Source organism: Sinocyclocheilus rhinocerous, unplaced genomic scaffold (genome assembly GCF_001515625.1).
Source record: "Sinocyclocheilus rhinocerous isolate Xijiao unplaced genomic scaffold, SAMN03320098_v1.1 scaffold245, whole genome shotgun sequence".
NCBI lineage: Eukaryota > Metazoa > Chordata > Actinopteri > Cypriniformes > Cyprinidae > Sinocyclocheilus > Sinocyclocheilus rhinocerous.
The window spans coordinates 482,022-496,468 of record NW_015659923.1 but is presented as its reverse complement, the minus strand read 5'-3'; the positions used below and the strand labels follow the sequence as shown (position 1 = coordinate 496,468).

At 35.9% G+C, this 14,447-nt stretch overlaps 1 protein-coding gene across 6 annotated transcripts in view; it reads left to right on the top strand.

Annotated features, from left to right (window-relative positions):
• The window catches only part of rbm33a (RNA binding motif protein 33a), a 46,590-nt gene that overhangs the window by 29,465 nt on the left and 2,678 nt on the right, over positions 1-14,447 (top strand). For 4 of the 6 annotated variants that reach the window (XM_016533317.1, XM_016533319.1, XM_016533316.1 and 1 more), the window contains 4 exons: positions 1,426-2,016; positions 6,845-7,015; positions 12,120-12,287; positions 13,468-13,556. In XM_016533317.1, coding sequence (XP_016388803.1) covers positions 1,426-2,016; positions 6,845-7,015; positions 12,120-12,287; positions 13,468-13,556 — 1,019 coding nt within the window. The remainder of the gene's footprint in view (positions 1-1,425; positions 2,017-6,844; positions 7,016-12,119; positions 12,288-13,467; positions 13,557-14,447) is intronic. The other 2 variants (XM_016533318.1, XM_016533320.1) reach the window with 2 other exon arrangements.

Below are 14,447 nucleotides of genomic sequence, written 5' to 3'. Positions count from 1 at the left end.
AACTTACAGATTAAGGGGCGGTAATATTATAATGAGATCCTTTGCAACGTCACCAAGGGAGTGAAATCAGACGCGCTCATTTTTTCAGACGCTTGCAGAAAAAGGCTTCCCAAAACAAAGTTACTGGGTTAATCTTTTTCACCTTTCCTTGGTTGGTAGATGCACCAGGGACCTGATTATAGCACTTAAAACCTGAAAAAGTCCGATTTTCATGATATGTCACCTTTAATAAGTAACAAATGAAGATTATGCTGTTTTTTTTAATTAGATTCTTCATATATATCGCTATCTTTAAATAAATCATTCATTTAAAGTTTTGGTCATATGGCCCACTAATAATCGTGTTAAATAATCGTGATTATGATTTTTGTCATAATCGAGCCGCCCTAGGTGATTCTCACCTTTTTACTGTTTTTGTACTGATGCTTTCTGTAAAAGCTTTGTTTTTAAGCAGAATCCAGAATCAACAGTAAAATTAAGAAAATGTTTTTTTTTCCTGACCTGAGTTTTGCCATGAAAATAGCCATAGAAGTTGGCATGCCATTAAAAACAGACAGACAAACGAAGATCTTTTGAAAATGTATGCCTTAAATTTTAGTCAATTAAAAGCAATAATTTGTCTATTCAGTCATTTAAGTCCAACTGAAATCATACCAGTTAATTTTTTTTTCAAGTCAGACAAATAGATAATGTGAATGTAGCTTGACTTTGTCCTGCATGTATACATTTTTAAAGGGATAGTTCACCTAAAAATGAAAATTCTGTAATTGATTACTCACCATCATGTCTTTCCAAACCCGTAAAACCTTAGTTTATCTTCAGAACACAAATTAAGATATTTTTGATGAAATCCGAGAGCTCTATGGCCCTGCATAGACAGCAATGCAACTGACACGTTCAAGGCCCAGAAAGGTAGTAAAGACATCATTAAAATAGTCCATAGACATCAGTGAGTCAACCTTAAATTTATGAAGCGACGAGAATACTTTTTGTGCACAAAGAAAACAAAAATAACGACTTTATTTAACAATTGTTGAATGAAGTTTTGTCTGCGCACAAAAAGTATTCTCGTAGCTTCATAAAATTATGGTTGAACCACTGATGTCACATGGACTATTTTAAAGGGTTTGGAACGACATTAGGGTGAATAATTAATGACAGAATTTTCATTTTTGGGTGAACTAACCCTTTAATTGGGTTACAATTGACCTCTGGTATGTGCACATAAAGAAGTGATGTGCAAACTGTATTTATTCCTTCAGATATGTTGTGTATACTTGGGCAGAGAGATGAACACTGAAGCTTGATTACACTAAAAATAAACGTAAACTTACTGTATTTTTACAGTACACATTTTTTTTTACACATTTTTTCAAGCCCAAAAAAACTTTTGTTCATCCTGAATTTTTATTTGTCATTATTTAGGACCCAGATGAAGATGAGGAGACACGTCAGTACAGACTGAAGATTGAGGAACAGAAGCGTCTGCGAGAGGAGATCCTCAAGCGCAAAGAGCAGCGCAGGCAGATGCAGGCTGGGATGCGCAAAAAAGAACTGATGGAACGGATCAGTGGCCAGAACCCAAACCAGACTCCACAAACTCCGATCCCCACACCCAACCCAACCCCAGCAGCCCAGCCCTCACAGCCGGTCCCTTCACTGATCTCTAACGGAACCCCCCAGAACCCTTCGACAGGTCTTAGTTCCCCTCGTCCAACTGTGAAGGCCCGTCTGCAGAACACTAAACCTCTGGCACAGACTTCAGGCTGGTCTGGGCCGCAGAAGCAACAGAGCGCTGGTCCTGATGCCAGCCAGCAGGGCCAATGGCAACCGCAGCAGAAGAGGACCATGACCCCACAAAACACTCAAAGACAAGGTGCTGCTCAGACCAGCCCATTAGAAGAGCCATTGGGTCAGCCTCAACCTGGAGGAAAGAGAACAGTGATGCAAAGAGCGAGCAGCACCGAATCGCCACAGGTTCCACAGAAAGTGCGGGTAGTTAAGCGTCTGGGAGAGGTGAGTGAATTTGTTATCGGTTTAAACTCTAAATGTGATCTTTAAAGTTCATATGCCACTTTTTGTCTTTGTCCTTTGGTGGTTTTCTTGAAGTAGTTGTCACCAGAGCTCTTTATAGAATAAATCAAAGAACTCGGAACGCGACAAGGAGGATTTCCAATTACTCTAAAAGTCAAGGTGTCTACTTTTTTGACCACTAAAGTTTTTAGAGCTAAAAACTCTTTAAAGCATAATGCGATTTTCTCTTTTTGAAAGAATCGATACAGAAAGCAGTCTCTATGCTGTGATTTGTGACACCACACTTAATTGACAGAACACTTTTACCTTTCAAGCCCATAAATGGCACTATTCTGGCGTCATTAAAGTGAGTCGCTTGGCATTTGCGCCTTTACTTTGAGTGACAACAGATCCAGACATTGTAAAGGTTTGTGTCTTCTTTAAATCAAGGTGCTGTTGCATGTGACGACTCGAGAATGGCCTAATGGAAGTTTATGTGGAGTCATTTAGCATTAAGACTGGAGTTTGAGGTGCTTATTTACAAATCTGACAGGACATTTTCTGCATCTCAACCAAGAAAAGAAGGACCCAAGGATGATTTATGGGCTCTAAGAGATGATTTGCTGCGTTGAATGAGGAGAAAACATCCTCTTCCAGTCTCCTGCCTGAAGCGAAGCTAAATATTTCCTTTGAGTGCCGGATCTCTGTGGATGAAGATAACTGTGTGTCAACTTAGTTAGTAGAAAGCTACACGCAGCTATCTGAAGTGCCGTGGCTCTGACTGACAAAGAGGAAAAAGGGGGAGGGGGTGTCAGACCAAGAGAATCTGATCCTCTAGGTGCTTCTCTTCTCCTGCTGTCAACCTCAGCCGCCTGACAATGTTATCTTTCTTTCTTGTTCTCCTTTCTAACCTGCGCTCGCTCGGTGTTGTTCTCTTCATCTATCTCGTCTCGCCTCTCGCTTTATCCATCCATCAGCTCATCATTGAAGTGTGTTAGAATAGGTGTCAGTCGGGGGACATCTGCAATTAATCTTCCTCGTCTACGTTGATATCAGTGTAATAATACCTGCGAGAGTCTGGGAGAAAGAGAGATGGCGGTTTGGGCGGATTTGTATTTTTCCCAGCTTAGCCGTACAGATAAGAGCAAATTAAATTTTCATCAGGATGAATACAAAGCCTGTGCCGTACAAAAGCAGCATGGAGGATGGAGGTGACTGGGTGGGTGGGGGAGGGGGAGGTGCTTGTCAAGTGTCGTCACCCCGCCTCGGTGTATCTGATAGATGTAATCTGAAGGTGTGGATTTTGTATAGAGTTAGATTAATCCATTAACCCCCTCAGACACAATTGAGATAATGCACATGGGTTTGAAAAAGACAGATGGGGAGAAAAGGATGAGTGTAGGAGGTTTGGCAATTATGTCTTTGTTGTAGACTGAAGGAATAAAAAAACAAACTGGTGACACAACCCTAACAAGTTTTATTTTATTTTATTTTTTTCACTTAAGAAACTGTTCTTAAATAATATAATAGTAAAGATATAAACATAACTGAAGATAAGGATTGTTGCAACATAATATATAATATGTTCTGTAAAAGAAATTAATATTATTCTTACACAATGATAGTAATGTGGTACGCCAAGTACACACAAACATCATTAATGTCAAACAAGTAATTGGGAACTATATTGGAAGTATAAAACACCTCATATAATATAAGTTCTTACATTTGATAACCATAATATTGTTAATAATACATAATTGCATACGTGACATACCTAATATAATGTAAATCCTTTCATAAGATGACCTGCTGCTACTACTACTACTTCTAATAATAATAATAATAATAATAATAATAATAATAATAATAAACTATAATAAATTACATTGAAATTAGGGCTGCACAATTAATCGAATTTCTAATCGCGATTACAATTATGGATGCCACAATTACGTAATCGTTCAAAGCGTCAATTAATCGTTCAAAGTCCACTTATGTTATTCTGCACGCTTAAGATATGTTTTTTTCTTTCTACAAGTTATCTTAAGGATTTTCCCATTGTTTTAGTTTTAATATAACATTATAATACCATTCATATTTTAACTTTTTTATAATTTAAAGAAGAAACCAATCCGACGTATATTTGACATTTGAGGCTTAATACTATAGAAAAGCACTAAAGGTTTTTCAGTTAGTGTTTTCAGCTTGTTTATTTTCATATAAAAGTACGGCATGCAGTTGCATCAAACAATGGGAGATACACTAAAAACGGAGAAGACTTGGACTATAAACCTTGCGCGCTGTATACAAACGAACATGGAACAATACATTTATTAATCTGTGTTAATGTTAGTTAATAAAAAGACAGTCGTTCAGTGTTTGTTCATGTGGTTGTTGCTGTTATGTGATGAAGCGGTGTCTGTCTAGGGTCAAGACGTGGGGTGATGACATCATCTTTTCACAAAATAAACGGATTGGCTGTCCACACGAAAACGCAAGGGTGTCATTTTCAGATTTATCCACTCTGGGACCCGGTTTCAAATAATAGCGGTTTCACGCTCCCAAAACGCCGGATCCGCCTGGACGAAATGCCAATACGATACAACATTTTTGCGTATACAGCTAAACGCCTTTCCGTGTGGACAGGGCCTCAAACTCAATTCCTGGAGGGCCACAGCTCTGCAAAGTTTAGCTCCAAACCTAATAAAACACACCTGATCCAGCTAATCAAGGTCTTCAGGATTACTAGAAACTTCTAAGCAGGTGTGATTTGGAGCTAAACTCTGCAGAGCTGTGGCCCTCCAGGAATTGAGTTTGAGACCACTGCTGTATAGTGTTTGTGTCCACACCAAAAAAAACATTGACAACAGAACAAACAGGGAGCCGAATTTTCAATAAGGATATCTAAGATGTAAATATTAAACATAAATTTGCATTTAAACAAATAAAATTCTTATTTCAACACAAGTAAAGCACTGAGCTGATTGAGTGCACAGTGGCACAGACACGCAAGTGCTTTGAGTGCACATCTTCTAAACAGTGTTGGAAAGTTTGTATTTAAATTGTCTTTTTTCAATAGTATATTTGAATAGCATATTTTCTAACAAGGAAAGAGAAAGAAAGAGAGAGCGCTTTTGTATGCGTTGTTTACCGTTTGTTCACTCAGCACACACCGTTTGGATTAAAACTAAACTGTATGATTAAGTAAAATATTAGCTGTTACATATTTTCTCAAATGGTGTCTCTGTGTAAACCTACTGGCACAGACAGACAAGTTTGTTAAACTACTTTTAAATTAACATGTAACATATTCAGATATAAGTTTAGCATGTGCAGGATTATGATACATCAGCCAATGTGTTAAGTGAAATAAACAGAAACATTTGTTAAATGAATTATGTAAAATTATTTGAAACTTATTCAAAAAACCCTTATCTGGGGTAGAAGCCCCCTTGGGTAAACTTTTGCAGAATATATAAATGACTTTTGATACTCTTTATATATATATTTATTTATTTATTTATTTATTTATTTTTTAAGTGTCATGAATGTAAAATACTAAATCAACTGTTCTGTTTAAATTGTGTTTTGACAATTTAGTTGAGTAATTAAAAAAAACTGACAACAGGCAAAGCAGAATCCAAGTAAAAGATAATTAAGAGATAAATTTATTCTGTGACTTGTGTAAAGAACTATACATATTAAATTACACATTTTAATTGAACATACCGTAATAGGAACACTATGCATTAAAATAGACTGACTTCACTCAATTAGCCTGTAGGTTTTAATGAATAGAGATGTCAGAAATGTACATTTAACTCATGCGACAATTAAAAATAACTTTATTAAAATGTATAATTTTTATTTACAAAAATTACAAAAATCATCAAATGTATTAAATTAAAAATATCTTAAGTGAGAACATTCCACTTTGGGCCTTCGGTGCATCTTACCCCAAAGGTCTTAATTTTACGCTTTCAGTTCAAAATAAAAAAATAATATTTTTGCTCACATACCTAAAAACATTAATGTATCCATTAATGTAATCCCACATTAACATAAAGACACAAAATCATTTTACATTCAACATAACAGTCATATATCAGAGTTTTCCAGTGATACAGTTTAAACTAGTTAACCTGATAACTGTTGATATTCAGATGACAGTTGACAAAATTAAGAAGAGCACAGCAATTCATTTAATGTGTTGAGATTTTGTCATCTATTGTCAAGAGAATAGGAGACGTATTTCCCAGCTTACCTTATACAATATGAAAAGAGCCCTTTTTGTGAGATTTAGTGGTCCTGTGAGCAACTTAAATCTGGCCATTTTCAAGGCCTTCTACATCTAAAGACTGCCAGCGGCCATCAGATAACACAGACACTTGAAAGGTTTCCCTGAAGATGAGGAAACAGAATGACTGAGAATTTGGAGGAAGAGCCAGAGGCAGTTTATCTCAGACAGGTCCACATCCATGGCATTTGTGCCCAGAGATGCAGTCATCACTCTTCTGAAAGATGTTTAATGAATTCAGCTATACCTTATCCTCCAAAAATGATTTCAGTATCATCCCGAAATCAGAGCACATCACATAATTGAACACTTTTGTCTCTTTTTGTCTTTGTTGGCTTATTTACTTACTCTGTGCCAGTTTAAACGGATCACACATTTCTGTACGTTTTGGTGAGCTCTAAGACTGCCGTTGTATTAATTACCTTAAAAAATTGTGGTGCAGTCATGATGGACTGTAATTTTTGTTATTTTGTGTGCCGCTGGAGATTTTCTTTCTGTGTGGGTTGTAAGATGTGTCTGCTCTGTATTCAGCAGGCAGATGCCGGTCCCAACACTGGTCCCCCACAGCAGCAGCAACAACAACCAATTGGTCGGCCTGCCCCCCAACAGAGACTTGGTCCCATCAGAAAAGTTACCATGGCAACTGGTGGTGTACAAAATCAACAACAGGCTGGCCGTGGCATGGCAAACCAAACGAACCGGGTATGACTTTGAATCTGGATTAATCTCATAAGCCCTTAATTGGACAGGTGCACAATGGCATTTTGCACAGCTGACACTAAGCCCTGATACTAATGGTGCTTTCAAGTCATGTCCAAATGAATGTATTTACCACTTTTTTTTTAAGCCACGGCTTTCTGAGTTGGGAACGTCTGAATTAAAGCATTATGGTGGAAGCTAATTGCTGTTAGACATAATAAGTTGTAACTGTGAAATGTTTTTATGCATTTTGTGCATAACTGCATTACTGTTGAGGAAAATTATAAAACTTGCCAGAAAGCAACGCATTTAACTTGTTTGATGAATCTGATCAAATTCCCCATCTCCCATCATCCTCTGAGGCACCACAAGAGTGGAAAAATACACCACCGTTGAAATGTTTAGGGTAAGATAGATTTTTTTTTTTTTTAATTAATGATTCATTTAGCAAGGATGCATTAAATCTTAAATGACAATTTTACACAACTTTATATACATCAAAGAATCCTGAAGCAGCATGTTTTCAGCATTAATAATAAGAAATGTTTCTTGAGCACCAAATCAACATATTAGTATGATTTCTGATGGATCATGTGACACTGAGAACTGGAGTAACGACTGCTGAAAATTCAGCTTTGCCATCAAAGGAATAAATTGAATTTTAAAATATATTAAAATAAACCAGTTATTTTAAATGCATTGTAATAATTGTTAATAATATTACTGCTTTGCTGTATTTTTGATCAAATAAATGCATCATTGGTGAGCATAAGAGATGTTCAAAACATCTTACTAACCCCAGATGTTTGAATGGTTGTGTACATAAACATCATTTACACACATATTGTGCTCTTTGTAGTTGTGTTAGCTCTCAAAAGTTTCATGTCTTTGCCAGGAAGTGGAAAAGTTAATTTGCTTGTGAAATTGGTCATTTTTTGACCAAAATCACTTGAATGCCCGTATCAATATTATTTTATTTATTCATTTATTTTGACCGGAACTGTTGCTGTTCCTCCTGAACTTGTATAGTGTTGTCCAGAATATACACTTCAGTCTTTGTTAGGCTCTTTTTCCCTGTCATAAAGAGCTGCTCTAAGTGGTTCTCTCCCTCACGCTTCAGCACTAGTAAAGACGGCAGATTTGGTTTCCTGCTATGGCTCAGCTGTGTCACTGCTTCTCCCAGGGGACTGGTAGCTGTTTTGGAGGAGAGCAGGAGCAGTAATGATATGGAACAGAGTGCCAGGTGTGATGATATTGACAGGCTGAAGCAGGAGAGATGAAGATCCCTTGGCCTTTTCAGCACGCTGCCGTCTCTGTACAGTAGTCCATTCTCAGGGGATAAATACAGTGCTAACGTGTGTCAGTCAGTCACAGCAGAGTGCCTTCCTGCACAGCCGCTCACGCTGTCTCAGTCCGACTGTCTTGCTGCATCTGCCTGAGCTCTCATGTTGAGTCAGATATTCTAAACACTTTCTGCTGTTTACTGATATAACCGTGGCCTTGTAAATCACTCACTGACATTGTACCCAGTGTCTTGCTTGGAGCAAAAGTGAATTGTATACTCGGTATGTGTAAGTGGTGAGAGAGCATCTAGCTCATAGCATTGGGAACCCATAAGGGATTTTTCAGCGTGCCTGCAGCACTAAGCCAACCTGGCCCTTTTGATGCCTCCCTTTCATTTAAAAAGGACTGTATGGAATGGAATGAAATGTCTTTGCATTGTACTGGAATATTTTATCATTACCCCAAATTTAAACACAAGATAAACACAAATCTTTATACTTTTGAATATACATTTGGCAACACAATATATAAACAAAATTGTTTTCACAGTAATTTTTTAAAATAAATTAATGCTTTTATTCAGAAAGGATGCATTAAAAAGTGATAGTGAAGACATTTATAATGGTACAAATGATTTTGTATTTCAAATAAATGCCATTCTTTTGAACTATTCGTCAAAGTATCCTAAAAAAAAGTTTCCACAAAATTAAGCAGCAAAACGGTTTTCAACACTGATAGTAAGAAATGTTTTTGGAGCACCAAGTCAGCACCGACTTTGATGAAGCATTTCCAGAGTTAACATTATATGTGTGTGTGTGTGTGTATGTATGTGTGTATATATAGGTATACACACATACAAGTTAACATTGTATGTGTGTGTGTATGTGTATATATATATACACACAGGGCTTAAAGTTCTCCGGCACCGTGTTGGATCTCCGGCGTGTAGCATTTGGCTGCGGAAAAAATTAATCCTACATTTAAAAAAAAAACTTGTTGATATCACTTTCGAGTCCATGAGTTCGGCTACCAATGGTATGAAAGGAGCACAGCTTTCACTCTCAACCAAACTAACATTACCAGCCAATCAGAATATTTTGCTCTTATAAACACGAGACGCACATCGCAGCTCTGATGAATGGAGAAGCGTGACACGTTGAAAAAGCTGCGAGGCGCAATGAACAAAGATGTCCATATAGCACATATTTACATAGAAAAACGAATTAAAAAGCAGTGGAGATTATAAACAGCTCAGAGTAATCACGTCATCTCCATAAGAACGGTATGATTGCCAGAACAAATTTACCGGGTTTTTGAAAAGGTCCTGTTCACACATGATCTCTGTCTTTTAATGGTAACTTACCAGTAAAGACTGTATGTGTGACACTTCCTCTGCATTTGCTGTGAATTTGAATTGCTTAACATTCATCTGGGAAAACTGTGCATTATCTCACTAGATTTGTAACGCAAATCATTTTAACCTTTGCCAATACAGGAGAATACATCAACCTATTTCTAAATATGCCATTTATTGTACATCGCGATTTCAAAATAAAAGTTTCTGAGTTTGCATGTGGCCAAATATGAAAATTAAATGGATTTAAACATCTTTTAATCACGCTGTAAATTGAAACGTCACCAGGCCGGTGGCGCCCTCTGCAGGAATTTGTTATAACACATAATGTACTTGGTTATGTTCATATTATGTATCGGCATATTACATTATGTATTTTATCAGTGTTGTTCAATAAAACCATGTAATTACTTGGTTTTGATATTTTATTTGAGCCAATTATTATTGCCTCATCGTTAGTTTATATATAAATAGTCCTACTAAAGCTTGGTTTTCACTTAGGTCTATTTGTGTTACTAAAATATACCAGATTACTCAGTTGTCAAAATAATCAGTAGATTACTTGATTACCAAAATAATCATTAGTTATAGCCCTAAATTAGTTAAAGAATTTCATAATACAACTGCATTGTTTTACTTTTTGTAATTAAAAGACAAATATTTTGTCATTGAAAATTTCTTAAAAATAGTATTAAAATATTGTCTCGTTCTAGTGAACCAAGTATCTGTATTTTGTCTCATCTTGTGAGCTAAGTGTATTGTCACACCCCTAGTGTCTACGAGCATGATATATAGCTTGTAATTTTCCAAGTGTATGATATAGCTTTCATTCTTCAGGTCAACCGTATATTAATGAAAAAAAAAATCAGTTTGAATAAGGAAAGCGATAACTTTGTCATAGCATCCTTTCACATGTTAAAGTTGCCACAGTTATTGCATGCTCTGCATGTGCAGACCCCCAAAAGAAATACAATGTATTTTTGGCTATTGCTACAAATATACCCCAGCGACTTGAGACTGGTTTTGTGCTCCAGGGTTGCATATACATACAGATACACATATATACCCTGGCATAACATTGCATAAATCTTGTTTATGCTGCTGCATGCATTTCTAATGCAACGGCTGATGGAGTGATGGCAAATTTAAAGAAATCTCTTTTGACCAGCATAATCTCTTTAAAAAAAAAAATTATTTTGGAAAGTCATAGAAATGTTTTTTTTTTTCTTCTTCTTTTTTTTCCCCCTTTAGTTTAATTTATTTTCAATTCAAGTTTACCCAACTATGACAATTTCCGCTTTTGAGAACCCCCGGAAATGTGAAAAGAGTCCATTAGAATGATTTCTGATGAATCATGTGACACTCAAGATAATCATGACTGATGACAATTCAGCTTCTTATTATCTGCAATTAATAATATTTTAAAATATATTAAAATAGAAAAGTTGTTTCAAATGATATTTCCTTATATTTTTTTAGATTATTTTTGACCAAATAAATGCAGTCTTGGTGAGTGTTAGAGACTTCTTTCAAAAACATTAACAAAAACTTTTGAACTGTAGTGTAAACATCCAGAATTTCAGTTCAAATTAATTTTGAAATACTTTTTTTTTTCATGTTTTTGTTTAACATTCAAAGCAGTTTAACAAGGAACAGTGCCTTAAAAAAACTTTATTGCCTTATAAAATGAGAGGCTTATGCTGAAGCGTTATCTGTCTCTGGTTTGTGCCCAGCACAGAGCTTTGCTTTCAAGGCCAAAGAGCTCAGCTTCAGTCTCAACAGACCACAACATTTTCATTCACCAGGTTTTGTCACATGGCCTCTAGCAGACTCCAGGCGTGACTTAATGATGGCCTTTTACAGAAGTCTCTTCCCTCGAGCCGCTTCCAGGCTTAATCAGTGAAGTGCTGAAGAGATTGGTGGACTGTCTTTCCTATTTCAGACAAAAGCACTCTTTCTTGATGTTGCAGCTGGTTTCCTGGCCGCAAATACACATTTATTCACTATATGAACTAATATTCTGTAGCTTTGATTATTTAATAACTGGTAATTCAATCAAGGCTACAGGAAATTTCTTAATATGGTTTAGCTTGCTTTTTGAAACTATATGATATGGTTAAACCATTGAAGTCTAACAATGCCTCTGATAATATAAACCAAAAACAGACATCCAAAAGATTATTTTGAGAGCTAGAGGATGGGAGCAACTATTCTAATAAAGTATGAATTAGAATGTCTGTTTTTAAGAGCAATTACTGACTTGCGATATTTCCGATGAACAGCTGTACAAAAATAATTAATAATTAATAATTTAATTTGTAAAATAATATAATATCATAATTTTCAAAAATAGCTAACGAATATAACAACGCATTAACAAAGATCCTTAGTTCCAGCAACAGCCGGTAGAGTGTACTGTTAATTGTTCTTTCCATCTTTATTCAATATTCCCCTTCCTGATGTCCACAGGTGGTAGTTCGGGGTCGGGCGCGAGGCCGTGGTGGGGGGCGTGTGATGATGCAGCAGAACCCAAGAGCTCAGGATTGTCAGAGAAGCACTGTCTGCATTGAAGGTTTATCCACCACCACAACCAACAAACAGCTCACGAACCTTCTCAACTCCATTGGCCCTGTTGAGGTAAGGCTTATCAAAACACATTTCTGTCTTTTCTTTTTATTACTGACCAAGCATCAGAAGGGGGCGTATGTGGGAATTTTATGCAGAACTTGCTATATGTATCATTGTTACAATGCCCTGAGCTTCCATCAACAAATTGATGATGGCACCACCTGATGGCCAAAGAGCATAAAACAATGTTGTTTTTTTAAGTATATGTATTTACAGTATACATAACTAAGTGTCAACTTCAAGCTGTTTAACCGTTTTGAAGACAATAATATCTTCAGAACAAAAAATCTCTTTCATATTCATTTAAACAGTTGGTTACACTTTATTTTAAGGTGTCCTTGTTACAGTGTAATTATACATTTAAGTACAGAGTAATATTAATTAACTACATGTCCTTACTATATGGTTAGGATTAGGGTTTGGCTTAGGGTTACTTGCATGCAATTATGCGTAATCTATTATAATAGTAAGTACATGTAACATGTAACAAGAACACAGAGTCACTTGTACTCAGAGAAACATTCAGGAGCACAGAAACTTGTCGACTCTGCCCTGCATCTTTTATTACTAAAATAGCTTAAGTACTGAAATGCTTCATTATGTTTCTCAGCTAAGTGGTGGTAATGTATCTGGTTTTGAAGTAATTAAACTCACAGCTTCACGATTAGTAGAGACATGCCGCACAGGTAATTCATATATGCACAGTCTTCAGAATCCTCGATCTAACAACCCGTAGATAAAGTATCTAATGGAAATATTTTATTCGCCCAGTCAAAATTTGCTCTGCAGGCATCAGTGACAGCATTACCTGTGACCATTGTTTTTGTGGGAAAATACACGGCTAGGTGGTTCTTCGCCTCCATGTTGTGTTAAAATCATTTAATGCCCTCCTAGGTGTAAACTATCCTTCACAAAATACCATGATTTGGAAGACAAAGAATTGCTTCCTGACAACGACCCCAAGAATAAACTAGGTAGAGTGTAGAATATTCCTCTAAATATTACAATAGCGCCATCTAGCTGTGTGCATTCAGGGCTGTGCTCCTGTATGATTTTCTCCCAGCTCTTGAGGTGTATCACCCACTGTTACAGTGCAAAGTAACAGAGGTTATCTCTTACTGAAACAAGCAGATGAGCATTTAGATAATAAAACCCACTGCTAATACACAAATTGATGGTTATTTTGTAGATGTTTACAATGTTGCCGGAGCAGCGGAAGGCCATTGCCAAGTTTGTGAACTCTCAGCATGCAGCAAGTTTTCAGCACAGCTTTCACAGGTACACTTTTAAATTCATCTTAAACTGGATTGTGCTATGTGTTTATACACAATGCATGAAAATGAATAGAGTCGTTGACATTTTATGGATAATTTGAATTTTCGGACTTTTGTTTTTCTTCATATTTTTATAGAATGAGGTCTATTCACACCAAGACTAAATATTCATTTTAAATGTCTGTTGCAAATAAGATTTTGAATAGAAACCGTGAATTCCTATTAGACTTCTGTCTGTTTCTCATTAATAGCTTAAAAAACTTGTAGTGTTGTAGAACCGTTATCAAATATCAAACCTCTGAAGTCTCTTCATATACACTACCAGTTAAAAGTTTTTGAACAGTAATATTTTTAATGTTTTTAAAGAAGTCTCTTCTGCTCAACAAGCCTGCATTTATTTGATCCAAAGTACAGCAAAAAAATTTGAAATATTTTTACTATTTAAAATAACTGGTTTCTACTTAAATATATTTTAAAATGTATTCCTGTGATTTCAAAGCTGAATTTCTAGTATCATTTCTCCAGTCACATGATCCTTCAGAAATCATTCTAATATTCTGATTTGCTGCTCAAAAAACATTTATTACTATGTTTTTCAGGTTTCTTTGAAGAATAGAAAGTTCAGAAGAACAGCATTTATCATTTAATAGAATTTAATAGAAATCCTTTCTAACATTATAAATGTCTTTATCACTTTTGATCAATTTAAAGCATCCTTGCTAAACAAAAGTATTAATTTCGATAATGAATTATACTGACTCCAAGCTTTTGAATGGTATAGTGTATAATGTTACAAAAGCTTTTTATTTCAGATAAATGTTGGTCTTTGGATCTTTCTATTCATCAAAGAATCCTGAAAAAAAAATACTCAACTGTATATTGATAATCAGCAAAT